The sequence below is a fragment of the Theileria equi genome, assembly GCF_000342415.1.
Source record: "Theileria equi strain WA chromosome 4 map unlocalized gcontig_1105316255041, whole genome shotgun sequence".
In the NCBI taxonomy this organism is placed as follows: Eukaryota; Apicomplexa; class Aconoidasida; order Piroplasmida; family Theileriidae; genus Theileria; species Theileria equi.
Window position 1 is genome coordinate 1,276,646 of NW_004668225.1, and position 25,081 is coordinate 1,301,726.

Genomic DNA, 25,081 nt, shown 5'->3' on the forward strand with positions numbered 1-25,081 from the left:
ATTGGTTTGAGCATTTTATGGAGCGTTGCTTCTCCGGACGATTCCCCACGGCGCCCGTTCAGTCGTCATTTCTCCACTAAATGCAGCAGTCTCGTCTACACGGGCAATAGTTTGTATTCTGGATGTAGTGGCACGTTTTATGGCGAAAGCTCGGCGTACATAGTCCTCACTTTGGGATTTTATGGACAGTTTCGTCCTTTTGGCCCCTTTTTGGCGTTTACATCCCATAATATGGATTCCTGGTAGGTAGTACAGGTCGCTAGTGTCTCTCTTCAACGTCTGTTTGGTGTAGAGGCTCTCCCTGGTCTGAAAGATTCCAGTTTTGTTTGTTTTCAGGTCGCAGAAGAAACGACGTCTATTCTACTCGTTTCCCATCCCGAGGACATTCTGAGCTCACATATGGCTTCAGGTGGTTCTGGAAGTGCGCTGGATTCTCAAAGGGATGGCAAAAAGAGCCCCCTGGGCCTCGTAGCAATGAGGGTGATCACAGTCATAACGTTCGCTCTGACCCTTGGAATCTCTCTATCTGACGGCGTTAATGATTGGCATTGGGGAAAGGGTAAAGGCTACTCTTTATGTGCAGGCAGTGGAGGGTCAAGGAGCGTCTCAGAATTCGTAAAGCCAGAAAAGCCGCCAGTCCTCTTTGGAATTGACATGGATGGGACTTTTTACACAAACAACAAGGAGGCATGGGAGCGGAACATAGAGGCTTTCGCAGAAACAAGAAGGAGAGGTTACATACCATTTTTATGCACAGCAAAACCACTTGGTCCAGCGATTAAGCGTCTTGGGGGCCCAAACTTTGTGGAAAGGACAGGGTACAGAGGCTATCCTGGAGTCTACAAAAATGGAGCTCTCGTATATGATGAGAATGGCAGTGTTCTTAGCGTACATGTTTTCCCCAAAGAGTTTTTACAGGCTCTCCATTTGTTCCTCGTCGAAAATGGGCTTACAGCCAATGTCATATTCTACAACGAAGATGACGCCTTTTCACTTGCACAAGACAATGAGATCATCAGGACTTATCCGGGGAAATTTATAGTCCCGAGATTCACAACGTTTGAGGAGCTCCTAAAGAAGAACATCGTCATGATGAAATATGCAGGCTTTGAACTAAATGTTCCAGAGTTCAGAGATGGCATTGACTATGTTGACAAGGTAGACATAAATGGAACTCACGATTTGAGTCCCCCGGGAGTTACAAAGGCGAGTGCTCTATCTACTCTTATAAACCACTATGGTCTCTCTTCCAAAGATTGTGGGTTCATAGGCGATGATAAGAACGATGTCGAGGCTATGGAATTGGTTGGATTCTCATTTGCAGTTGGAGACGCAAAGGATGAAGTTAAGAAGCATGCAAAGATTGTGCTGGACAAAACCTGTGACCAAGGAGCAGTTTCACAAGCCCTTAAACTCACATATGGGCTTTAGAGATGTCATTTCATTGTGAATCGCATGAATGGGTAGCTATTGTATACACTTGGAGTTACGGAACTAGCGCCTTTGGTAAAGGCTTAATATCCTTTTTACAACAAATGCAAAGGAATGTAGATTATGACACGCATCGCATATCGCATAACTATAGTATATCATTAAACCCGGAAGGATTTATGCCTTGAAAATTTCTCTAGAAAAATCGGAAATGTCTTGTAATTTTAAACGTTGAACTAAAAGTAAAACCGTAAAATGTTAAGAATTCATTCCCTGTTACTATACTGCATTTTAAAATTTATGGTTAAAGCGCCGCTGGTTGTTGCCATTTCTTTTATTCATTAGAGATTATCCATTCTAGGATTATCATGAAGCACGGCTTCTTCCGGAGCCTGTTTATTGTGGACACAAGTGTATAGTCAGCAATGGTTGATCTGGAACCCGCAACAATCACCGCCTCGATCTACAGTGTCCAACTACTCTCTTTGAATCAAGACTACTCTGGACCAACTGAATAATCACCCATTTTAGCCATTTTTGGATAATGTAGAGAGATACTGGACGGTAAATTTACCGTTAGTTGTTCAGGCCTGCAAGGTCACCTCCGAGGGTGCTAGCGAATGCAATGAGCTTAAAGAAGAGTAGGACTCTCACTGTGAGAGTACAACTGTAAGGAGTACTGAAACATATAAAACAATGTAGAAGAAACTGAAAATTTTACGGCACATCAATTATGGTTATGCCAGTGGAGACCTTTCAAGAGCTACTAGAAACTGCTCCAGGGTCTTGAGGACTTCGTCTCCATCCTCTTGGTCCCTGGCAATGTCGAGGATGAGTTCACTAACGTCGGACTTTACCATGGCACGGGTTTGGAAGTGACCTAAAAAGTGTCCAAGTGCCTTTTCAATTGCCTTAGAACTCTCCTTTTCCTCAGTCTTTTCAAGTTCCTCAATATCCTTTGTGATTTCCTCGACAGTTTTAAGAATAGCCTCGAGTCTTTCTTCGAACTGTTTCTTGGACTCTGTTTCAGTTATGGCGTCTACCTTCTTCTTGGCTTCTTCATACAACTTTCTGGCACCCACTTCAACAGCCTTGGACTTGGCAAGCCATTCATCAAATTTTCCATCGCTACTGGCTTCATAGTCTTCCTTCCTGTCCTTTATGGGCTTCTTCTTTTCTTCACTTATCCTTTTCTCCAACTTAGTTCTAGCTTCTTCTCTTTTCTCTTTAAACTCCTTTTCCTTCTCTTCTAGAGTTTGAGGTACTTTGGGTCCATCCTGTGCAGCTTTCCCCTTTTGCTCGGCTCCTTCATCCTCTGTTTTCTTTTGAAGCTCCTCTTGTTTTTGTAGTTGTTCCTGTTCTTCCTTTTTCTTTTTCTCCAGCAATTCCTCATAGTATGGGTCTAATAACGGATTTGTTTTTCCCATTTGTTTCTTTTGCCATTCTCGAAGTTCTTTAGATCGCCCAGTCTCACCAGAAATAAACTCGTGAGGCAACGGTAAGTTGTCATCTTCTGAAGTTTTCTTTACTGGAGCCTTTTCAGCCGGAGGTGGACTTGGTGTGGCCATACAAAGGCCCAGTAGAGTCGCGAGTATGACGAGCTTCATCTTTACTGGAACGTGGAGCCCCTACAAAGTCTGCATGCAGTTTTGTTTTCCTACTCGTCTCTATCGCTGAAACGTTCTATGGACTATTTAATGGGTAGATAGCCTCTATAAATAGTCAAGATATATAAAGTCGTAAAATATGGCAGTGATGGATCTGATGAGGGTCGAGTACTGAAAATGCCACGTGTCTCGTCCGTCTCCAGAATGACCCAGGGACACTCTATAGATGAATGGGTCCGTCCCATACATGAAAAGAGTCTTTGGGGGTCATATAAACTAGGATAGACATCACAGGAACCCTCATTCATCTACCTAACAGGCTGGACAGTCATTCCATTAACTCTCGTTTTCCGCTCTTTTGGAGCTATAGCAAGCAATTCTCCATGGATAAACGATGAATTCACGAGAAAATAGCTCGAACGTGCAAGGATATTCCGCATACTTGCGCTACTCTCGGCCACACCTACAAATGACTACCGTGAAGAGCATCTAGAACTGTGAATAAGCCACGTTCATTATGACCAGTTCCTGAGAGGGTCTTCAAGACAAGGTCAGCGGCAAAGGCTGAAACCACAAGGACAAAGAGAGAGGCGGATACGAGTCTAGCAGAAACCATTTTATGAGTACATACTCGAGGCGACAAGGAGTGCGTACATATTTCTTCTTCCTCTTCCTATGGGGACTTGGTCTTCTGCACAATTGGAATATGACCGTATGTAGCCTGGAAACCGATGCTATCTCATCTATTATCCATACTTGCCGTGGAAGGGCTGTTTGGCGTTCATTCTAGCGCTTGGGAGGTCTCCAAACGTTCCTAAAGCCTTCCTCTATACATTTGAATCATAAAGTTTGATGGGATGTGTAGCTAGTTTATACCTCAATCTCATCACCTTTAGACGGTAGTTTATGTTACAATGCGTTCGAGGGGGAATTGTGCGGGTTTAGTCCATGCTTGGTGTCCCTGGCTAGTGATTCCGCGCTTTTCGGGCTATGAAGACCAATGTGTGAAGGAATAAAGAGTTCTAATATCAACAGGATCTGTTTAAATACGAATCGCTGCAGTGTCCCTGAAACACGCATGCGGTACCAAGTCCCTCTCACTCGGTAGACCAGAACCATTCACTGGTTGCTACAGCAGGCTTTTACGGAGAATATGGGCCTTGAACGGTAAACTAGGCTGGAATACCATGGGTGTATCTTCTATGTAGATTCTGTACTCCTGGATATACTACAGGGTCTTTTGACACTCTTCTAAGCCTATCATCTCTTAATACATGAGTGATGGAGTATGGACATGTAACACTCATAATGATGTCTATGCATGTAAGAAAGACTACCATTAATTAAGCATACACACTCTAACAGAGTGTGAACAAAATATTGAATCATGATACTGTACTATTGCTATATGTCCATAAAAATTGCTTCGGAACATCCAGTAAAGACTTTAGAGAAGAGATACATCAATGCTGACTTTTAGCAGCATAATGTAAAGAATGATCTAGAGGGGAGTATCCGTGAAGTTTCACTGAGACGGATGTAAAGTAGACCCTTCCGTAATTACTTTTAGCTTATCTAAAAATTTACCCTTGTCAACCTTCTTCCATTCACCATCAGCAGTCTTTTCAAAGTATTTATACCTCCTTGAAGATGCCTCAACAACTATCATTTCTAGTAGTTCCTTGTCACCACGTTTGCGAATGATACAAGAAAGACAACGATCATTAAATCCGCCAGACCAAACCTCCTGCCCATCATACTTTACCTTCTTGGCTACATGGCCAGGTTTAGGGAAATATGAATTAGTAGTAATGCCTAGTAACTCTTCCTCAAAGATAGTACACTTGTCAGTGTCCTTAGAAGCAGAGAGATCAATTTCAAAGTCTGATTTCCACTGAGTAATAACCACTAAGCTTAGCATCTTGGCATCTTTGTCATTACAAGATACCCATTTACCATTCTGGAGTTCAAAGTAGGTTTCCTTAGAAGCGCCAGATGAAGTAGTTACTAGAAGGACCAGTTCGGGCTTCTTATCCTTATTAAGATATACTCTGGCATGGTCAAATGTTTGTCCAGAAAAGAGAGTATAAACCTCTTCAGTGTCATTCATTAGCTTTGTAACACTAACGCCCTTCTTGGGAACAATGAGTTGAACAGCATTACCAGAAAAGGAGTAATCGAAGGACAGAGAATTGTCCTGATAAATACTGGCTAGGTCCATAACCTCTCCCATTTGTCCATCTGATGGAGGAACTTCCTCCTTAGGAGTTTGAGATTCTACAGGTTTATCAGCACGCTCTTTCTTCTCTTCCACATCATCGGATGTAGTCTCTACAAGAACCTTTACAGAGGATCCTTCCTTATCTTGAAATCCTCTAAGATTATCTGTATGTGTATCTTCAATAGGATGCGATGGATTAATCTCTTGGAGATCATGTTCAGTGGATTCTACAGGTGTTTCCATCATTTCTTTTGCTTTTTTAAACTCTTCCAGACTAATTTCATTCCAATTTCCATCAGCCTTTTTAAATAACTTACTCCCGAAATTGTCACCTTTCTTTATTCCTACGAAAAGAAGAGCATATTCTCCTTTTGTGTAAGAAGTTACAAGCCCAGAAGTTTCTCCAGTTCCACATGTCCATAGAGTAGCTCCACCATCCATAACGGAAGAGATGTGATGGCCTCTATTCGGGAAATGTTCTTTGACAGACACTCCATTCTCCTCCTTTATATTCACATTTATATCGGCCTTATTCGGATTTGCAAGATTAAGAGTAACAAGAGTAGTCTCAGGACATGTACCTTCATAACAAAACGAGTAATACTGTCTACAAAGAGTTAAAGTGAGAGACTCTAAAGAACATCTACCAAGGGTAGAGAACATACTGCATTATATCCATGGGGAGTAAGGAGTCACTATTGAGAGGCTATTAAGATGGAAGAGTAGTAGAAGGATTAGTCACACCACTCTTGAGATCTTTTAGCTTCTTGTCATAATCCTCCTTATCAATGGAGACCCACTCTCCTCCCACCTTTTCAAAATGCTTAAAGTCTAGCTTAGAGCCACTACCTTTGCTTATGCCTATGGTAATGAGAGAAGAGTCTCCTTTTGCATAGTATACTAATACTGATAGAGCATGCTCCTTATCCACACCCTTCCAGACTTCCTTCTCTCCATCCACAACAGTAGTAATCTTGGAAGTATCCTTGGAAGTATCCTTTGGATAATGGTACTTAACAGTTACCTCTGATTTTGTTTCTGTATGCACATCTAAGTTTGCCTCATCGGGACTAGCAAGATCTAGAACAAGACCACTTTGTCCAGATGGTTGAGGAACTTGAGATTCATCAGTAACAGGTTTACTGGTTCCATTATCTTTAGGAGTACCTTCACCAACTTCGGATTGAGGAGCATCAGGAGGAAGTCCACCTTGAGCAGTAGCAGTTAGGGCAGATGAGACAGTAGATTGTTGAAGATCTTCAGAAAGAGTACCTTGATTAGGATTAGCTCGGCCAGTTGAGTTAAGTTGTTGAGTATCAGAAGCTTGAACATCAACAGCATTCTGAGCCTTCCATACATCTTTACCAGCAAAGGTAAGTTTATTCGGCTTAGCGTCATCCTTAGCCTTGAGCTTTAGAACCTTAAACCCATTCTCTTGTCCATCCTTCACATCAAATAGCGATGAATCAATCTTGGATTTGAGATCAGATAGAGAAGTAGGTTGAACAGCTGGTTGAGAAGGTCGAGGATCACCCCTAAGATGATCTTTAGACGATTCTGCAGTAGGAGTCTCAATAGTCTCTGCGTTAACCTCATATGCATGCTCTTCACCTACGAGAGTTTCAGAATGTACTTTATCATTTCTGGTAGGAGTCTCAGGTTCTTCCTCATTGTCTTGAGATATAGCCCCCTCCGGCTTAGCTTCATGATGCTCGCTACTTACAGAATTATGAGTAACTGGAGATTCCTCAGCAGGAGTAGACTGACTAGGAGGAACTATAGAATGTTGAGGTGGAGTAGTGGGATTCTCTCTAGAGAATTTAACAGATGAGGAGGAAGCTTCCTGAGGAGTATGTTGAACGGTCTTCACTGGATCTCTTCTAGCTGGAACATCTCCTGGTTTGTTAGCAGGTCTAGCCTTCTCTTCTACATTATCTCCGACTGTTTCTGTAGACTCTTTTTCTTTAGCGGCATCTTGCAGTTCCTTGAGTCTAGTTTTATGGGTACCTTCTCTACCCTTCTTCCACTTCTTACCATTATGGTATCTGTAAACCTTGCTCTGCTTATTATTCTTATCCCTGGTAACAAGTACTGCAAGAGTGGGCCTGTCTCCATTCATATATATGACAGCCGAGGAGCAAGGAGAACCAAATATACCACTGGACCATATCTCCTTACCATCATACTTTAGCTCCTTGACAGTAGAACCATTCTTTACAGTCAGTTTAAGAACCTTAAACCCATTATCTTCTCCCTCTTCTACATTGAATAGGGTAGAGTCAACTTTGGAAAGGGAAGAGTTTGCAGGCTTAGTAGGTTCTTCTGGCTCTTCTACTTTAGTTTCTGGTAAATTATTGTCACTGGATTCATACCCAGTCGACTCTGAATCTCCAAACTCCTTTTCTGATCCATTCCCAGGTTCATCATCCTCTGGAGATTCTGCAGGAGCAACTTCTGGCTGTACTTCTTCTACAAGAGTCTCTCCAGAGTCTTGATCATCAAGGTCTCCTAGCTCCTCTTGCTCATTACTAGATTCTTCCTCATTAGATACTGGCTTGGGATCCTCTAAAGGAGCCTCACTCTGTTGATATGCTACTTCTTGAGGAGATTCAGTAGACTGTAAAGGCTCAGGCTCCTGAAGCTCACTCACCTCTGTAGGTTGCTGATCTACGGGGTCACTTGAAGAAACGGCAGTCTGTTCAGTATCTTCAGTTGGTGATGGTTCTGCAGCGGTACTTGGAGAACTTTCATAATGTATATCTCCGGATTCCAGAGAAACATCTGTAACTGGTCCAGCTGCATTATCAGTAGACTGCTGGTCAGGCTCCTCTTTATCCACTTCCTTAGGTTGCGATTCACCGGACTCTTCCTCATCGTCTGGAGTACCTCCTTCCACCTTGTTTTCATTCGCATCTTCACCATTATTGTTAGATTCTGTGGGAGGAAGAGTGACCTTTGGCTTAGCTTCTGAACCTGAGGATCCTCCCAATGGACATCCAAGGTTGGCAAAGTTAAGTTCAGCATGTTCCTTTGGAGATACAACTTTCTCAGACTCCGGAACGCCTTTAACTCTTACAGTTACAAGCTTCCATTCTCCGTCTACCTTCTCATAGTACAACATCTTGGATGGTAAACCCTTAACCCATACATGGAGAATGACTCTTGTTCTATCACCAACACTTGTGAATAGTACATCACATCTCTCTTCTCCTTTAGCCTCCCAGAGAGTAGCTCCACCATCTACTACCTTGTTAAACAGCAGTATCTTGGGAAAGTAGGAGTAATAGGTTACTCCATCCACTGCACTTTCATAGTATCTAGCCAAGGAAGGATCCGGAGAAGAGAGGTCAAGTGGGACATCCACAACCCCTTTACGGAGACTACTGAGTTCTCCACAGTTGCAGAGATCTAGTAAAGATACTGTGTACAGTACTGCTAGAACATTCATCCTGTTATATGGAGACTGGGAATGTGAAGGAATAATGTATAATGCCATTGGTAGATGGGGTGAAGAACTATTCGTTCCATTCTCTTCTTCCTTAGATCATAGTTACTGTATCGACTTATACAAGTCTCTTGGCCATTGGAGTAAAAAATGAGTAATCCCAGCATGTAAAGTTTGGAAGAACAAGGGGCTGGAATGTTGGTGTACAGGAGTACTTCCAGACAACTTCATAAGATCTTCCGTGGACTTTGATGAGCATATGGTAAGTATTCATGTACACATACTTGAGGAAGAGTCACTAATATTTATTCTAATGACTTCTCCATTTTAAATTCAGCAATGATAGTGACAAACTCTCTTGGAAACGCTTTTAATATTCCATTCTCACCATAAACTACGGCACCGTTATTATACACTCCAGGATAGCCCTTGTACCCTGTCTCTGTCTTGAACTCTTCTACAACGTTCATTGCTGACGGAAGATATTTTCCAGTACAGAAAGTGGTATGTAACCTTTCTTAGGTGTAGGCTATTCTACATCATCCCTGTAGATCCTCAGCCTCTCATTATCCGTAGGTTTTGGGAATCTTAAGACCTTCTAGAAGCACTGTTTCTAGCGTTTTATGGAGCCGCTCATAATCCTGAGCCTGCATGCAAGAGGTTTCCGAGGAGTCTTTCGAAGATGTCTTGACAGTGGAATGAAGTGCTTCTCTCTGGACACCCTTTTAGACCTACAATGAGCTACACAATTGAAGGTTGTTGAACCTTGAACAGAGTAGACAGTTATGGTAACGGTTCTTGTTGAAACAAAATGAGAGTGACTAGGTGAAGCAAATCTGTCTACCCTCGGTGAGCATGAAATATGAAGGAGCGCATTTATGAGCATCTGTGACTTGCATATTTGGCAACTATCAGAAATGCATCCAAGTATTCCGCGAATGTTCTTGGAGATTCTCCATACGTACTCACGGTTGTTCCACCTCTCTGGAGATTTATTTAGCCTACCAATTGTATTTTCAGAGATAAACTTCTTGTAACAGTTAAATCCATCTCCTTTTTCTTCGGGGTTGACACAAAGTTCCGCGTACTCTACTGCCATTCTCCCTACTCTTGTGCTTCCTTCTCGGGCCTCATACACTTTATACTATCAATTAAGCTGGGACTGATGCAAAAATGGTTCCATTTTCTTCTGCTCTTTTCGATTTTTGGCGTCTCGTCGCTCTCACACACTGGAGCTGTCACTAGACGTGGCTGCGGGCCTACAAATGGAGGATTCCACGGGTTTTCTCATAGTTTACACCGTAATTTCTATGGAACACATGGAGAAGGACGGAAAAAAATAGAGGATAAGGGACAAAATATCGCAAAGGGGAACGATCGACGGATTCAACCGCTTTCCCTTTTATTTTTAGCTCCACACTGGCCCTCAAGGGTACAATCGCATCAATGCTTTGCAGATAGTGGCGATGGAACGGCAGACGAGGGGAAAAAGGTTGTCTTTCCCTTTGATCGAGATGCTCCTCTCCAGGACGCTCCCGTACCTCCATGTTTGTTTCGTTTATTCATCTGCGTCATTTGTATGCCATGAGTTTCTGGGTGGAGAATGAGTGTATGGCTTACTAGGGGTCCAGCGGTTGTCTAGAGGCTCGATTCCCTTTTTCCGAGAGCCAATTTTGTGGCTCCCATTCTCGCTCTTGTAGCTCATTATATCGCTCACATCATACTCACCATTCAGGGATTGTAAAGTTTGTCGGAGGCAACGAGCCGGAGGAGGATTACGTCCCGAGGCATTACACGGAAGAAGAGATTCAGACGGAGATTGCAAAGTATAACAAGGAGAGTAGAGAACGAACTGTCCTCTCCGAGGTCAAAGAGATTGAGGTGAGTAATGTACGTAGCAAAGCGGAGGATGAGTCCCGAAGAATGAGGGATGCGAGCAGGCGGCTGGAAGGAGCTCTATGGCGACCTCTTGGAGCCTAAGGAAGAGTAGGATTAAGGTCATTACTGGAGTGAAACGGAAGGAAGAATGACCTACCGACGTCGGAGACTAGGGAGTTTATCACTATGGAATGAACAAGGTGAATGGAGTAGTGATGGAGACTCTGGATTCTTGTGGCTGAAAGGATGAGCAAAGTGAATAGAGGAGAAGTGGCAAGCATACGCAGTATATGAGTCTGAATTGTCAGTTGCTCTCACTCCAGTAGACTCTTTAGAGATTCTCTATTCTACTAGTGGTACTACTGGACGACCAAAGGGAGTCTATGGAAGACGAATGAATGAGGAATGTGGCCTAGTATGGAGTAGTTAAGCTCCTGGAATCTCAAGTTAGGGTACCATAGCTGGTGGTATAGTAGGTACTGATAATCAAGTAGGTAAATACTGCACTGGAGAAAACTGCCAAACTAACTGCGGATGCAACTGTGGAGGAGTAGGAGCTTGTAAACCTGACAAATGTACTAAACCAGACTGCCAATGCTGTAAAGATAAGGATGGAGGTGCTATCTCCTCTTTTAACACCTTTACATCCCAATCCCTAATGACCATCTTGGCCTTTACTGGAGACGGTTACCTGAAGACTTACTCTAAGTATGAATGTGACAGGAGTAAGTGGCCAACCAGACACTTTGGGTTCTGGAAGTCCTTAGGATACTCATTATGCTATTTATGATTTTACAAGGACTTTTCCAGTCTATTTTGACAACTCATTCATCTAAGGATGAATTCGCATCACTCTTCCATTCACTTTGTTCATTCCATAGTGATAAACTCCCTAGTCTCCGACGTCGGTAGGTCACCTGTTTGTCGCGCTCCATTCATAGCTCACATTATACTCACTCCGTTCGTATACTCTGCATTCATCACCAAATTTAGTGTGTCAAGCTCAAGAGTTACGGGTTAAAGTTCAAGCAGATACAACCGGTAAGATACCATAACGGGAAGGCATTCACTTTCTTTTACGTCCACTCGCTTCATACCGACGTAATTCCGGTACTTATGAACAGTCTAAGGCGCGTTGCAAAGAGACATATCGGTGCTGGGAGAATCACTGCTCTCAGAGTCCCCGGACTGGAACACGAATTCCTCTCCATCGTTGGATTGAGGGAAGACTTCTTTCAACTGTCACGAAATTTGAGGGGGATCATATTCCGCAACGTTCCAGAAACTGCAACATTCACAAATCCCATAATTGCAAGGCTGAGAATAAAGGGACCACTTATCGCAGTTGCTGGACATTTAAAAATTGAACAAGAGGAGCCAACGGACATCGGTTCGAGTTCTGGGTCCTTTACTGATCGCAAAATTGAAATTGTCAACAAAAATCACTACATCTGCACTCTTTCGCCAAACAGTTATCTCACAATGGATGTCAAAATCGAGTACATTGCAAACTACGTGGTACCGGAACACGGTCCAGAATCGCTGGAAAGGGACATTACAGACGATGGATTTATACACTTTTGTTCCAGCTGTAATCCCATCTCGGTCTTTGCATTCAGAGGTGAAAGGAGGGGCTTGGACGAGCAAACCACCAGTGAGATTGTAACTTTGGAGCTCCATACCGATGGGTCAACAACTCCACGTCTTGGACTCTTGAAGACGAATGCCTTTCTGCTGGAGTGGTTTGAACGGACCCTGGTAGCTCTGAGGACCGATTGTAAGCCTGACTATGCCTCTATAGCAGATGATAGGGATTACAATACACGCGTAGAAATGATGCATCCAGAGCTTAACAGGCACTTGCCGTGGAATCCATACATTCAGCCTCAAGACAGGGCTGCAGCTCGCCAGAGATGGTTTTACAGACAAGATGTCCGCAGACAATATGCCATTGATCCAGAATCTCGTATGGCTAAGGAGGAACAGTTGGCCGCATGGAAGAAGGATTTGGAGGACCAGATCGCTTTCGAGGAGCAGCTACCTCCAGCTCTCGATGATGGAATGGAAGCTCCAGAGACCATACTAGAGCGCAGAAATAGGGAACAGGAAGAGAAGGATGAGAGTCCGCCGTCCTGGCTCTTCAAGGATCCAGCCGGCCCAGGAAATATCGGCCAATGGCCCATCTTTGAGTTTGACCGCAACTCTCCCAAAGCGTTTGACTACCCACGGGGAGGACCTTAATGTTGCTGTCTGGGATAAATGGCATGCATGTGCAAAAACAATGGAGCGGAGTTGAATCTTAATGGCGACGTAAAATAGCATATAACTAGAATAGACTATGCTAACATGAAAAGTTTCAAGTACTTACGTTTTTCCTACTCTGTGATTGTCTTAATAGGACACAATACTATGTTACAAAGAGGTGAATTATGCTTTTTCGTGTTTAATGCCTCTATAACTTTCGTGATTTTCCATGTGCTCATAAAAAATTTAAATAGTCGAGCAGCGCGTTTGTAGAAATGAAGGATTGTGCATGACCTTTTGGCATTTCGTCCCGTGTAAGTGGTTGTTTTATAATCTGTGCACCTATCTGGATCTCCTCGTATTGACAACAATACTATCACTGGAGGATCTTCTCGATCTAGTGCTTACGTAGGAGTCTACGGAAGAAGTCGATCCTCTTCGGCGCACATTTCTAGCACCCAGACTTTCTCCGAGCGCTTCCTCCACATCAGCGGTAATGTCTATTTTCATGTCTACAACTATTCTCCTAGTTCTTCTTGCAGGTCTGCTCGATGCTGTAGTTCCAAGCCTTCCACTAGAATCTTCTTCGTCTTCCTGGTCATCCAAATGCAACTCGTCATCACGGGCCCAGCTCCCCTCATCCATGTATTCATTCCTTCTTCGGGGCTCTCTATCACGACCCCTCATGGCGCACAGCTGGTCTCTGAAGACTTGTTCGTTAACCTCATTCCAGTCGTTGTTAGTCTTCTGAACAAAGACGGACCTGGAGATATCGCCTCTCTCGGAATCGAGCCGAACAAGGGTGTGTCCCAACTCGTTGAAGTACGTGTTTACCAAGACGCATTTGGCGCCAGGCATCGCCTTCCATAAAAGATGATTGCCGTAACGAACTTGAGTGACTGCCACAGTATCAATGGGCTGAAATTTCCTGTGTTGACACTTCATCTCGATCTCACTATAAACGAGGACCTTTTCCGTATTCCTAGCCTTTGTTATGTCTAGAGATAGGTTAAGGTCGCTACCAGAAACACAGCCAATGCAGCTACCGAAGCAATCAATGACTGTATCCACCAATCCAGCGCTACCCAGTCTGAAGGCACAGACTATCCATAGTACTGTGATTAGTCTCATGATTGCTCAGTGAGAAGGCACAGAAAGCTTGGAGTAAGCGGAGGAAGGAGCGTTTCTTCTTCCGGTTCTGGGGTGGAGGAAGGATCCCAAAGAAGAAGTTCGTTTGAGGTTTAGACAGGCATTTTCGGTACCTTCTGCCCTCTGTCTCTGTTTTAAATATTTCAATGTCTCCAAAGGGCCCGATGGAGGCCTCAGAAGAGTCCAGGTTGCAAAGTTAGACAGACCCCGTGTGGGTCCTGTCTTATGCCTCGAAAGTGGTCGATTTGCGGTATGGTGTCAAACTTTGTGGATTATGGAATGTTCATCTAGTTTTACTTCGAATGGGTTCCGTTGTGCCCGGAAATTGGCCATTTTAGGGCCACGGAGTCGTAAAGTAGACATTTACCACTGATTTTGCCCATCTTCTGGTCCAAAAATGGCAAATTCTGAGTTTTGTACATTTAACAACAATTATGGAGTCGCAGCACCCATGTAGAACTTGAATTCGTAGAGTTAGACAAAGTCCTACCTGGGCACATGCCCCCAGCCAAAAAAGGCCGTGGCTTTACGCCTTCTCTCTGCAAGGCAGTCTCTTTTAGACCGTCTCCACTTGCTGATTGGTAGGCATGGGAATGGACTGACAGATGTGCACTGGGTGAGTAACGCCTGCAAAGAGCTCAGCACTGCATGCAGTATAAAAGTCAAGAGTTAAATGGTTCGCAGGTCAGGTAATTTTGGGGATCATCCTGCGATAAACGCTGTGTGATCACCACTTTAACGTTCGGCTTTAATGCGATGGAATAGATGGCGGCGTGATGCGGTAGTCCCTTGAATGGGTAGTCCACCGATTCTCACGTGTTACGTTTCTAGCTCACCCATTAAACCTCTTCATAGGCCAAATTACATTCTTCGCTGACCAGCTCGAACCCCTCGTTTTCGCCCACAAATTTATACTCTAAATTGACCAAATCTCCATTCTTCATGAACCGCGCAACCTCGATGGTCAAACCCCTTCTTTCGTCGACCAGGACCTCCTTGAACTTTACTCCTTCGGTCACATCGTCAATGACACGCTTTCCATATCGTACCACTCCAACCAGGTACTTGAGGGTGTCTCTTACCGAGTAAATCCTCCTTCCCCGGGAGTAGACCTCCATCTTTATCTTTCCAGAGGAGGGGTCATAGTTTGTAACATCGAGCTCCACGGGCTCCCTAATAAGCCTCCTGTAACGAGAATCGTTGAATCTCCTTAAAAACTCGTCAATCTCCCGAATTACGCCATTCTCCCCCTTGTAAATGCTGAGGACTTCGACGTAAGTCGTCCCGTCTTCCTGCACATAAGTAAAGACTTCCCGTTCGTCATTCCTCAGTCTGTCTCCAAAAATGAGCTCCCGACCGTCCATGACGTCGCCAATCCTGTATTCCTCGGCAAATTCGGGTCTTGTACAAAAGATGCGGTTGCCGTTGTACTCCTCACCCTCCACCTCCATTATCGTCCCAGGAGTCTCACCCGAAATGTCCAGCGTGACTGGATCTTTGAAGGAAAGCGCATAGTGACATTCACTGGAACAAGCGGTAGTTTTAATGGATGAATAGATGAGGAAGGAGATGGACAAGGTGTAGAGACTAGTGGACGATAAAATCGTCATTTCGGCTCAAACAGCTCGGATCTTGCGCTAAAACGATGGATATGAAAAGGTTAATGGTGTAGACAAAGCATCCAGCGACATGGAGATCGGATATGTGGAGATGCCAGATCTGCATGCAGCACTGTATGGTCATAACTACTAGAGATGAAGGGACTCGGTGGACTATCCATACTGCATTACTGAAGACTATTTTGATAGTTGTTCATCTTGTTCCATGGATAGTCTCTCTGACGGTGATCTAGTTGTGAGGGAGGATGAATATATGGATGAGGAGGATGTTGAATAAGGGAATTACTATAAACTTGGATAATAGAAGGTAGCATTATGAATGTCTACAGAAGGCATAGATATAAGGAAGAAGTGCCCTGAAGGAAAAAGTCTTGGTACCTGTCAAGATGATTCTCAGGTTGAGGCAAAAAGAGGAAGGCTTAGGGATGTTGATAATAGAGAGACGGGCTACAAATATTGCAGACATAAGTATGATTCACATAAACTGTGGATAGACCAAGTTACATATGGCAATCAGCCCATTAAAATAGAAGGTAATGACGGTAAAAAGTCTATTTCATTCTCCGATATACACCCTAAGGTATGGGAGGTAACAACTTACTATTCTTTTGAACATGATAATGGTAAGACAACTATAAAAGTTCCTCTTGCACTCAGGGTACAAAGTAATACTAGCGAATATAATTGTGGTAACTATTGCTGGTACGAAAATTTGGGTAGGGATAACTTAACATGGAGGTCAATTTCTAGTACTCAAAACTTTCCTGAAGATGACCCAGGGAAAGGTGGAAATGAGTTCAAGAATAAACTAGATGAACTTGCCTGTAAACTACATAAACTTCATATCGTTGACATCTACAAGATAAGTAACTATAAATGCGCATGTGGTAAGGCCAACGTCACAGTTACTCCTATCACAGATAAAAATGATGGAGATTTAAAAGGCTATATAAAATACGAGTATTCTTACGCTAGTGACAAAAACTTTGTTAGATACAAAAGAGTTAACATTAAAGATGGAGATGATGACAAACTTCTTACACTTAACAAAGATACCCCTAAGCTATCGGCCTACTACTGGGACCAAGATGAAAAGCGTAGGAAGAAACCCTTACTTATGGAAGTACATGTTCAACGTTTTAGTGGAATACCAGTTATTGTTAGTAACAATGGGGATTCTGATAGCAAACAATGGACTATGATAATGCCTGAAAGTGGCGAATTACAACTCAAAGGTGATGAACTCAAAAAGGCACTCCATAAACAAAGTGCAAACTTTTCAGACCTGTAGATATAAATGTTTCAGCAAAAAATGGACACTATCCTAACCCATACTGTAAGGGTGAGGGTTGTCCTGATAAAGTACAAGTTAAAGATTATGATGGTTCAATGTACGGGCTAGCAGACTATACTGCTTGGAAGCACACCTATGGAGGTAACAAGACTTTTACCGTAACTGAGTTCACTGGGCAACCTAAAATATACGAGGACAAATTTCCAATATTTGATGTTACGGAACTAGTAGTCTTCCTTCCCAAGAGTGATAGTACCAACACACCTCCCCTTGTCTATGTCAGCAGTGATGGCGGAAGGACTAAGAAGTGGTACAGTGGGAAAGGTCATAAGTTGTATAAGAATAAGTATGGAAATGGCTGGGTAGAGGAGAATGGACTAGGAAGTAATTATCCAAATGTACTTGATAATCTTCTTAAAACTACTCTGGAGATCGCTAAACAGCAAGTGCTAAAACGTTCTGAACGTGAAGGTACTGGAGTATCAGTGTTTCCGGAAGACTCTGAAGAAGAAAAAGAGGAAGATGATAAAAAAACTGTTTCTAAACTTACTGTTCCTGCTTCTGATCTTGGTGATGAAGCCAAAGAAATCCCTGGTAGACCTGGACCACCTCTTCCCCAAGAACCTCAACAATCTGCTAGAAATTCTAACTCTGACTCTCATGAAACACAAGATAGTGTTGTTAAATCCACTGTAGATACTCAACAACAATCTAGTGCTGGCACATCTGTCCTAGCTACTAATCAATCTGACCTAACTGCTGGTATTCAAGGTGGATCTCTTACTCCTGCTCAAATGGCTACTGAACCTCCTGTTGCTGAAGAAAAAGAATCCCAACCGAAAACAGCTGAAGAAAGAGAGAGTGAAGATAATTCTAGAGGTAGTGATGGAATTCGTGAACATGAAGAAGTTGAGAAGGATGAACCACTTCGGCTAGGTGCTGAAGTACCTCCACCAACTCCTACTCCTACTGCTTCCTTAGTAACCTATGGCTCAGGAATTATTTTGGATGAGAATGTATACAACACTATGAAAGACACTATGCATGGGTATGCCTCTGCTGTTGAAATTAATGAGACTAAATACAAACCAAACGTTTTAGATTATACAATTAACCCTAATCCCACGATCTACGGATACTTGGAACCTGATGATACTACTACCATTGTTGGGGAATCCCCGGATAAAACCGTTATCACTGATAGTTCTCTTGTCGAGTTTTCTTATGATTCTAATCCATATACTATAGAAGGGACTAAACAAAAGTATTGCGTTGAGGAACGTGGTGACCCTATGGAACACGCTACACATGGACTTACGAGACCTCCTGTTGAAATCAATGTACCCTCTGAATCTCAAACTCATGCTTCTCAAAAAGCTTCAGCTCTATCCACATCCTCAGTCTCTCTACACTCTCCAAACTCTAATCAAGATATTATTAAGACTACCATCTCTGTAACTACCGGCATTCTTGTTACTTCTGCCTTGGCTTGCTTTGCAGGATGGAAACTTTACAAACGTTTTAAAGGAGACCCTTGGGTTAGACACGGATATCCTATAGAGTTTTTAAGGAATGTACCATATTGAGTATGCTTAGACTCTAAAGGGTCATGCTGAAGAAACTACAAGTCGGCACAAGTCTTAGCATTCCAGTATACCAACAAGAGAATAGTCTAGAGGGGAGGGTCTCTAATACCTACCAAGGGTAGGGAAGCATACTACAGACGAGCTATTAATCGTGCAATTAGAGCAGGTCCCTTCCATAGAGCTAGACCGGTAATTGCGCCTCCACCGACGGTACTTCCAATGCCAATTCCTACCTTAGCTCCATCAGAAAGTCCATTACCTTGTAGGAGCATCTTAGTCTCAGACTCTGTATCAGGGACTTGATCAGATAAGTCAGCTGCAGGGACTTCTTCACGTTGAACTCCATTCTGTCCAAGATGTTCTGGATCAATAGTACATTGTTGCAAGCTGTAACATCCAAGTTTCTTTAGTTCCTTAGCAAGTTCTTTAAAATTTTTGTTATTACTACAGTCAAGCTCCTTATTCTCTAAATCTCCTGGTGTGGTGTTGATACCTACTGTTGTCCAATTTTCATCATGACCTCTACTGCCATTAGCGGGCTTTTTGTACCATCCAGTAACTGGAGAGCTCTCAGTAGATTCTACATGTATTAGGACCAGATCCCTACTATCAGAGTAGAATGCATAAACTGTAACCTTTACTGAATCTTTGGTAGGTAAGTTAAGGTCAGGAATATTCACTCTCTTCCTTCTACTGGGATAAGTATGGTACTTGATAGCTGCAAGTTTTGAAGTACGATCAGAAGTAAATTCATGTTTGTAGTATGTAATGGAGCTTGAGCTATGTTGCACACAGGAAACTGTCTTCTTAAAAACAGAGACCCTCTTAGTATGAGTATTATCAGGGCAACAGTACTTCTTTCCTGATTTAGATTTACTATACGATAAGTCAATGGTAACACCATTATTGAAATAACAGTTAAGCTCGTCCAGAGTTTGCTCAAGATCCTCAGCATCTAGTGGTTGATAACTCCCATATAATGGATGCCACTGAGACTTCCCAGCACTCTTGGCATAATACTTAGTTGGAGTGTTATCACCCTTGGTAGTGGTAACTCCTACTATGAGTGCCTTACTAGTATCACTAGTCCAGTAATAGGCGGAAACGTAGGGTACCTTTTGATTGTATTCTCTAATTCCACCTATTCTTATATTATTATCATCTTGGATCTCTGCAAGTTTGAATCGTGTTCCATCCCACTCATGAGTATACCTGTAGAAATCCTGCGTAGACCCATGAGGGTAATTAGATCTTGTGACGGTAATGAGATTAGTATTTGGATACTGTATGGACCTATCATTACTCTTTACCCTTTGGTTTTCTTTAAGCTTAATGGTCACTTGTTGTTTAGCCATTATTGATAAGGTATATAGACCATTATGCTCTGACCAAGTCCTTTAGGTTGATAAGGGGCTTCAGATCCAGCTGTTTCAGGTTCCTTAACTTTACAATCATGTCCTTAGGGTCCTCTAGCATTATCACTGTCATCACATTCAGTAGAAGATCTAGCAGTAGATTCTTCAGCTTTACCAGGACCTTCATCCTTTAGTTCTTAATCAAGTTGAGTGGCAGAGGAACCGATGGAAGTAGGATTATGAGATTCCTCAGAAAATTCTTCCTCAGATTCTCCATCTTCCACTATTCATTATCCATCATAAGTATTTACCCATGGTAGTACTCCATTCATGTCTCAACTGGTGTGAACAGAATGGTCAGTATGGATGAATGGTGATAACTATGTAAAGAAGAAATAATACGCAATAGGCGTGACAAAAGACTATAGGTCTATAGGGAATCAGAGACCTCTACCAGAGGAAGAATAGGAGGTAACTCCTTGGACTCATATAGGATATACACCTATGGCAGTCTAATTAGTCTAATTTTTAGCAACAATATTAAACACTAGCATACCATGAAATTACGTTGTAAACATTCACGGAGACGTTTAAATTGATCAAGGGTGGGTACTATCACGAATGCATGCACTGTCTTGTGGTAGCATATCTACTCATTGTATACCATTTGTGAATAAATGCATTGGCTGGTGTATGGGTCTTGAACGGTGTCACTGTCTAGTTGCTCGTATTACAAACTGTAGCTACAGAACCGCAAATTTATCAATAAACATCATATGGACCATTAAACTCTTGAGCCCTAAATGTCACCTTAATTAGATTTAAGGATGCACTGGTAGATATGCCACAACATTAATTACAAATTCTTGTAGACCAATTATAACCATTTAACTGTAGAAAGAGATGCCAGTGACTATTTTTGGTGTCTAAAACCGACTGTCTATGGGCGTGTTATGCTATAATTTTAGACATTTAGAGCCTCTTTAGCACCAATTGTGTTCAATCCCACTACAATATACATCAATAAAACGTCTTGACATGATAAAAACGTGGCATGTAGAGGCAATTGCGGCAATGAGGTTGGCCTAAATGTCACTATGAATAACCAGCTTTACACCACACATGCACTGGCTTGTAAGGCAAACTGTAGATTTTATGGACACGACGGTTTTAGTTAGCCGATAAAAAAGTGATCATACTGGTAAAGATTTTGACCGGAAGTAAGAGGAAGCAAAGGGACTTGTAAACTCTGCAGAGCGACGTTACAGAATGAAGGTTCTAGCTGTTCTATTGGCGGTATGTTTGGTGGGACAATGCCACTGCGGAGATAATGACAAGGTCGTGGAAGCACAGCTTCCGTCTGAAAAGGTCCTCGACATTGTGAATCTGGACTCCTCCAATTTCACACTTTTTGAATGCAATGACAATGGGAATGAAATCATCTTTGTGATCCCTCGCAATGATGTATCCGTAGACATGGTAGTTTGTGGCGAGACGACAATTTGGACTCCTGGAGAGGATGAAGAATTTGAATACGCCAAGTTATTCCTGAGTGAAGGACAAGTTCGCGTCCTCCTGATAGCAAAGAGTAAAGAGCGCTATGCAGTAGGCATGTGGTTCGAGAAGGATGAAGACAAATGGGTTGATTGTTCCAATACGCACTCCAAAAAGATCAAGGCTATTAGGGCACCCTGTGCGAGGACGACCACATTTACCCTCAATATCGAGGAGGATGAGGATACTGAGGACTGCAAAATATTCAACGTTAGTTTGTTCGGGACTCCAATGAGACTCTACTACGCCAGACCTGGCCACCACATCACAAAGATCATGCACAATGGCACGTACGTCTGGGAGGCTGGAGAGGATGAAGAAGATGTATCTACATCGTGCAACCTCTACATCAAAGACGGTGAGCCTCAAATATTCGTGATTGCCATTGTGAATGGGGAAGACTATTTATATCTGGAAAGAGAGGGTAAATATTGGGAACCCATGACCCTGGAGGAATTCAAGGAGACTAGAAGCCTGCTGATTGGCCTAAGCTACATTACAGGAGACAAGGCTGGGAAGGAACTGGTAGAACCTGTAAACATTCGACCCTGGTGGAGTGGGTGGTTATCTGCAATGGCCAACGGATTGTCCAGAATAGCTCAACACATTCCTCTCGTCTCCTATTCTGAAATCTTGGATTCCTTTGATATAGGCATAGATCCGACGGATGAAGATGAATACAAGTTTCCAGAAGGGAAGAAACGTGAGAGAGCAAAAGACCTTTGCCCCGAGAATGAATCGGAGGAGGCAGCCAATGCACTTCGGAAGAGAAGTAGCAGATCGAAAAATTCTCTAGAAGATGAGGAAGATTGATGAATGAATGGCTTAATCCCCGATAACATCATCACTCAAAATTTATCCTCATACTATGCATATACTCAAATAGGCGATAAATTAAAAAGCATCCATGCTAAAAACAACAAGTAGTAAAACAATGTGATGGGAGTACACAAGAAATGAATCCGCAGAGAACCTTTCGACAAGAAACTCGTAAAATTCTCTGGTAATTTGATACCACCCAAACATCCTCCTTTCAAGGTAATAGACCTTGTCCTCTAGCTCTTGGCCCTGCGTGTATATTTCCGCCAGTATGGGCGTTCCCCCTTTAACTAGAAACGATGTCAAAGGGCACACACCTCCTCCTTCACCAACCCACAAGGTGTAAGGTCCATCTATAATCCTTTTAATGAGTACATTCGGCAGTGGCCGAATTGTCAGGAATGGGTGACCCTTTGATGGCCTTGAGATCTCCAGACCTTTCTTTGGAATAGCCAAAAGGTCCAGAGTAATTGCTTTCTGAGCTGAAAACGTGCCGCAAACCTCTTTAAGCTCCTTTACGAGGTTTTCATCGACATCCTCCCATTTGCCATTAATGTTCCCAAAGTATCTCATTCCCTGCCCACGAGTTTCGAGAGAAATGACCACGAAATCGTCCCATTCAAAAGACTCTAAAAGTTTAAAATTTTGGCACCCATCATCCCTACATAATTCCATTCCGTGACTTTTCACAGAAGAAATTACCACTCCGTCCTTTGGAGTGTATCGTCTGTATCTGATCCCTCCATATTCCCCTCTAAGCACCTCAACCTTGTCTCCATCTGGATCCTCTGAAATATAGATGGTATACGGAGTAAATTCTTGCAATTTATTACTTGTAGTTAGTCCATAATGTGGAGTGTTTTCACGTGGTGAGTTTATACCAGAGACCCCTTCAACGTCCCCCAAAGCACACCTTACCACATGTAGCCAACATATTATAAAGAATGGACCTTTTAATATCATTTTAAAGGGTATTCCAACATACTTTTGGTGATAGCATGATATTACGGGCAACAAACAACCTGGGGTACAAGATTAAGTGCGGGCTTACATTGCAATGTATGGAGAATGCCTTTACTTTAAATACTGGCACATTTTGATGGAAAATGATGAATGAAAGTCTTCAGGATGTGGAAAAGAAGAGACCCCTCTGCATTCTAGGATAATGCAAGGAAGAAGAAAGTATCCAGAATGTGTGGGAATTGGCCATACCATAATTTCAAGACCTTCCTTCTAAAGTATTGACTTTTAGATCAAATAAGAATGTATTTCTAGTTTCCACCAAGCTTGGTATCCACTAGTGAAGACTAAATAGAGGATGAAAATGGTCCCCACGTATGAACAAATACTTGAATACTTTTGCTAGGCCAGTGGAATTATGACAATTTAGAGCGACCAAAAACAGTGCTTTTATCATAACATAACTTCTCATGCTCCCTCCATGTACTCCCATATCCAACATCTTGTAATGGCCCCTATCCATACGCTTGACATTCACGCCTTTTGTTTTTCCTCAAGTTCCCTGAGAATGTCGGCGGCCGAGTTTGGATCAGTGACAATCTTTGGATTGTAGAGTGATGAATGTTCCCTTTCCAAGTTTGGTATGGGATTTCCGAGTCTTCCGGTTAAAAAGTACAATTCACTAAAGTAATGCGCATCGACAATGCGAGGTCCAAATCTTCTGCCTCCGAGAATCTTTCTAGCCTTGGTACACCCATCAATTGTCGTAAAGAGTACAAATGCACAGCCTACACTGGACGTATCAACCGTCTTCATTTCTTCCTCCGTCAATCCCTTTGGTACTCTTGGAAGTTCTAGTCTAATAACTTGACCATAATCTTCGCATTCTGTCCTGACGTCATCTATAATGTCAAAGTATTCCGCATCATCATCCAGTTCCTCCTTAGAGACGAGATTAGAGAGCCACAACACCCTTGTTGGTACCTCCGGTCTCATTATTTCGCACTTTTCAAGTTGTTGGCGTATATACGATGGATTTATTATTCCCTGAGTAACGGCATCAATGGCCATAATTACCTTGTGGTTAGCAGGAAGTTGTTCCAATGCGATTTTTTGTTGTTCAATGTGCTGGTATTCAAATAGGCATACCCGTTTACTCGGGTCATCATTTATAAAGTGAATGTACTTTACTTGGCCTATAGCTTCAATTGCAGATTTTAAATCAGAATCTTGAGTCTCTGATGGTATATCTATGATACAGAGACGATCTGTCATGGCCTTTGCCTTTTCAGTGGCAAGAATATCAGAAGCTGCCACAATCTGCTCCCTTGCATTTTTGAGAGCCTTGAGGCCCATTGCCAAAAGACTTGGATCCAAAGTTGGCACTGTAGGCGATGGAGCAAGTGCCAACATTTCAGGAGTGTATGTCTTTGGTCTATTCACACGGATGTTGTAACCCATGCAGTTGAGTCCCGTCAGTTGCATGCAATTACTGGCTTCCTCCATTGTTCTAAGCTCAATAAACGCATAGTGACTGTCTGAACTAATCCAACCTTTAAGACATGGATTTCCAGGCATACTTGTGCCATTTATAGCTATTAAAGCTTCGTTTAAAAAATCAAGTAGGGTGGAAACGTCACTAACAGGCGGAATGTTTCCCACGTATATTTCGCGATAAGGTCTTGTAGCCAAAGGATCCAACCCAAGTGGAGCCATAGGAGGACCTAAATATTTGTATATGTTGTGTATAAAAGAAGATGGAACGGTTATATAAGGGTATGATGTAAAGGATGTAAGCAAATTGCGGTAGCTGTGGGTAACCCGTAGGAAGATTAGTACTGAACGTAATGTTAAATTAGAGCTCGTTAAGAAGTGCCTAATGGGAAAGGGTAGGGAGAACATACTGCATTCTATAATGC

General features: G+C 42.7%; 12 protein-coding genes across 12 annotated transcripts; 5 read left to right on the forward strand and 7 right to left on the reverse strand.

Moving 5' to 3' along the window:
* Nucleotides 1–399: 399 nt before the first annotated feature.
* Nucleotides 400–1,431, forward strand: BEWA_050200 (haloacid dehalogenase-like hydrolase family member protein; the record flags this gene model as incomplete). Its single annotated transcript, XM_004831947.1, has 1 exon — nucleotides 400–1,431. One exon carries the CDS (start codon nucleotides 400–402, stop codon nucleotides 1,429–1,431), a length of 1,032 nt encoding a protein of 343 aa, XP_004832004.1.
* Nucleotides 1,432–2,168: 737 nt separating this feature from the next.
* BEWA_050210 (signal peptide containing protein) lies at nucleotides 2,169–3,038 on the reverse strand (the record flags this gene model as incomplete). The annotated part of the gene is made up of 1 exon (XM_004831948.1): nucleotides 2,169–3,038. One exon carries the CDS (start codon nucleotides 3,036–3,038, stop codon nucleotides 2,169–2,171), a length of 870 nt encoding a protein of 289 aa, XP_004832005.1.
* Nucleotides 3,039–4,368: 1,330 nt separating this feature from the next.
* BEWA_050220 (hypothetical protein) lies at nucleotides 4,369–8,707 on the reverse strand (the record flags this gene model as incomplete). The annotated part of the gene is made up of 2 exons (XM_004831949.1): nucleotides 4,369–5,891; nucleotides 6,004–8,707. 2 exons carry the CDS (start codon nucleotides 8,705–8,707, stop codon nucleotides 4,564–4,566), a joined length of 4,032 nt encoding a protein of 1,343 aa, XP_004832006.1. The 3' UTR covers nucleotides 4,369–4,563.
* A 1,162-nt stretch (nucleotides 8,708–9,869) lies between these two features.
* On the forward strand, nucleotides 9,870–12,823 carry BEWA_050230 (DNA-directed RNA polymerase, alpha subunit, N terminal domain containing protein; the record flags this gene model as incomplete). Its single annotated transcript, XM_004831950.1, has 3 exons — nucleotides 9,870–10,251; nucleotides 10,440–10,585; nucleotides 11,576–12,823. 3 exons carry the CDS (start codon nucleotides 9,870–9,872, stop codon nucleotides 12,821–12,823), a joined length of 1,776 nt encoding a protein of 591 aa, XP_004832007.1.
* Nucleotides 12,824–12,956: 133 nt separating this feature from the next.
* BEWA_050240 (signal peptide containing protein) lies at nucleotides 12,957–13,957 on the reverse strand (the record flags this gene model as incomplete). Its single annotated transcript, XM_004831951.1, has 1 exon — nucleotides 12,957–13,957. One exon carries the CDS (start codon nucleotides 13,955–13,957, stop codon nucleotides 13,169–13,171), a length of 789 nt encoding a protein of 262 aa, XP_004832008.1. The 3' UTR covers nucleotides 12,957–13,168.
* Nucleotides 13,958–14,814: 857 nt separating this feature from the next.
* Nucleotides 14,815–15,585, reverse strand: BEWA_050250 (hypothetical protein; the record flags this gene model as incomplete). The annotated part of the gene is made up of 1 exon (XM_004831952.1): nucleotides 14,815–15,585. The coding sequence occupies one exon, from the start codon at nucleotides 15,583–15,585 to the stop codon at nucleotides 14,815–14,817; it is 771 nt and encodes a 256-aa protein (XP_004832009.1).
* Nucleotides 15,586–15,913: 328 nt separating this feature from the next.
* On the forward strand, nucleotides 15,914–16,885 carry BEWA_050260 (hypothetical protein; the record flags this gene model as incomplete). Its single annotated transcript, XM_004831953.1, has 1 exon — nucleotides 15,914–16,885. The coding sequence occupies one exon, from the start codon at nucleotides 15,914–15,916 to the stop codon at nucleotides 16,883–16,885; it is 972 nt and encodes a 323-aa protein (XP_004832010.1).
* Nucleotides 16,886–16,983: 98 nt separating this feature from the next.
* Nucleotides 16,984–18,474, forward strand: BEWA_050270 (hypothetical protein; the record flags this gene model as incomplete). Its single annotated transcript, XM_004831954.1, has 1 exon — nucleotides 16,984–18,474. The coding sequence occupies one exon, from the start codon at nucleotides 16,984–16,986 to the stop codon at nucleotides 18,472–18,474; it is 1,491 nt and encodes a 496-aa protein (XP_004832011.1).
* Nucleotides 18,475–18,605: 131 nt separating this feature from the next.
* On the reverse strand, nucleotides 18,606–19,829 carry BEWA_050280 (hypothetical protein; the record flags this gene model as incomplete). Its single annotated transcript, XM_004831955.1, has 1 exon — nucleotides 18,606–19,829. The coding sequence occupies one exon, from the start codon at nucleotides 19,827–19,829 to the stop codon at nucleotides 18,606–18,608; it is 1,224 nt and encodes a 407-aa protein (XP_004832012.1).
* A 1,269-nt stretch (nucleotides 19,830–21,098) lies between these two features.
* Nucleotides 21,099–22,196, forward strand: BEWA_050290 (signal peptide containing protein; the record flags this gene model as incomplete). Its single annotated transcript, XM_004831956.1, has 1 exon — nucleotides 21,099–22,196. One exon carries the CDS (start codon nucleotides 21,099–21,101, stop codon nucleotides 22,194–22,196), a length of 1,098 nt encoding a protein of 365 aa, XP_004832013.1.
* Nucleotides 22,197–22,277: 81 nt separating this feature from the next.
* Nucleotides 22,278–23,165, reverse strand: BEWA_050300 (signal peptide containing protein; the record flags this gene model as incomplete). The annotated part of the gene is made up of 1 exon (XM_004831957.1): nucleotides 22,278–23,165. One exon carries the CDS (start codon nucleotides 23,163–23,165, stop codon nucleotides 22,278–22,280), a length of 888 nt encoding a protein of 295 aa, XP_004832014.1.
* Nucleotides 23,166–23,696: 531 nt separating this feature from the next.
* Nucleotides 23,697–25,064, reverse strand: BEWA_050310 (conserved hypothetical protein; the record flags this gene model as incomplete). Its single annotated transcript, XM_004831958.1, has 1 exon — nucleotides 23,697–25,064. One exon carries the CDS (start codon nucleotides 25,062–25,064, stop codon nucleotides 23,697–23,699), a length of 1,368 nt encoding a protein of 455 aa, XP_004832015.1.
* Nucleotides 25,065–25,081: the final 17 nt, after the last annotated feature.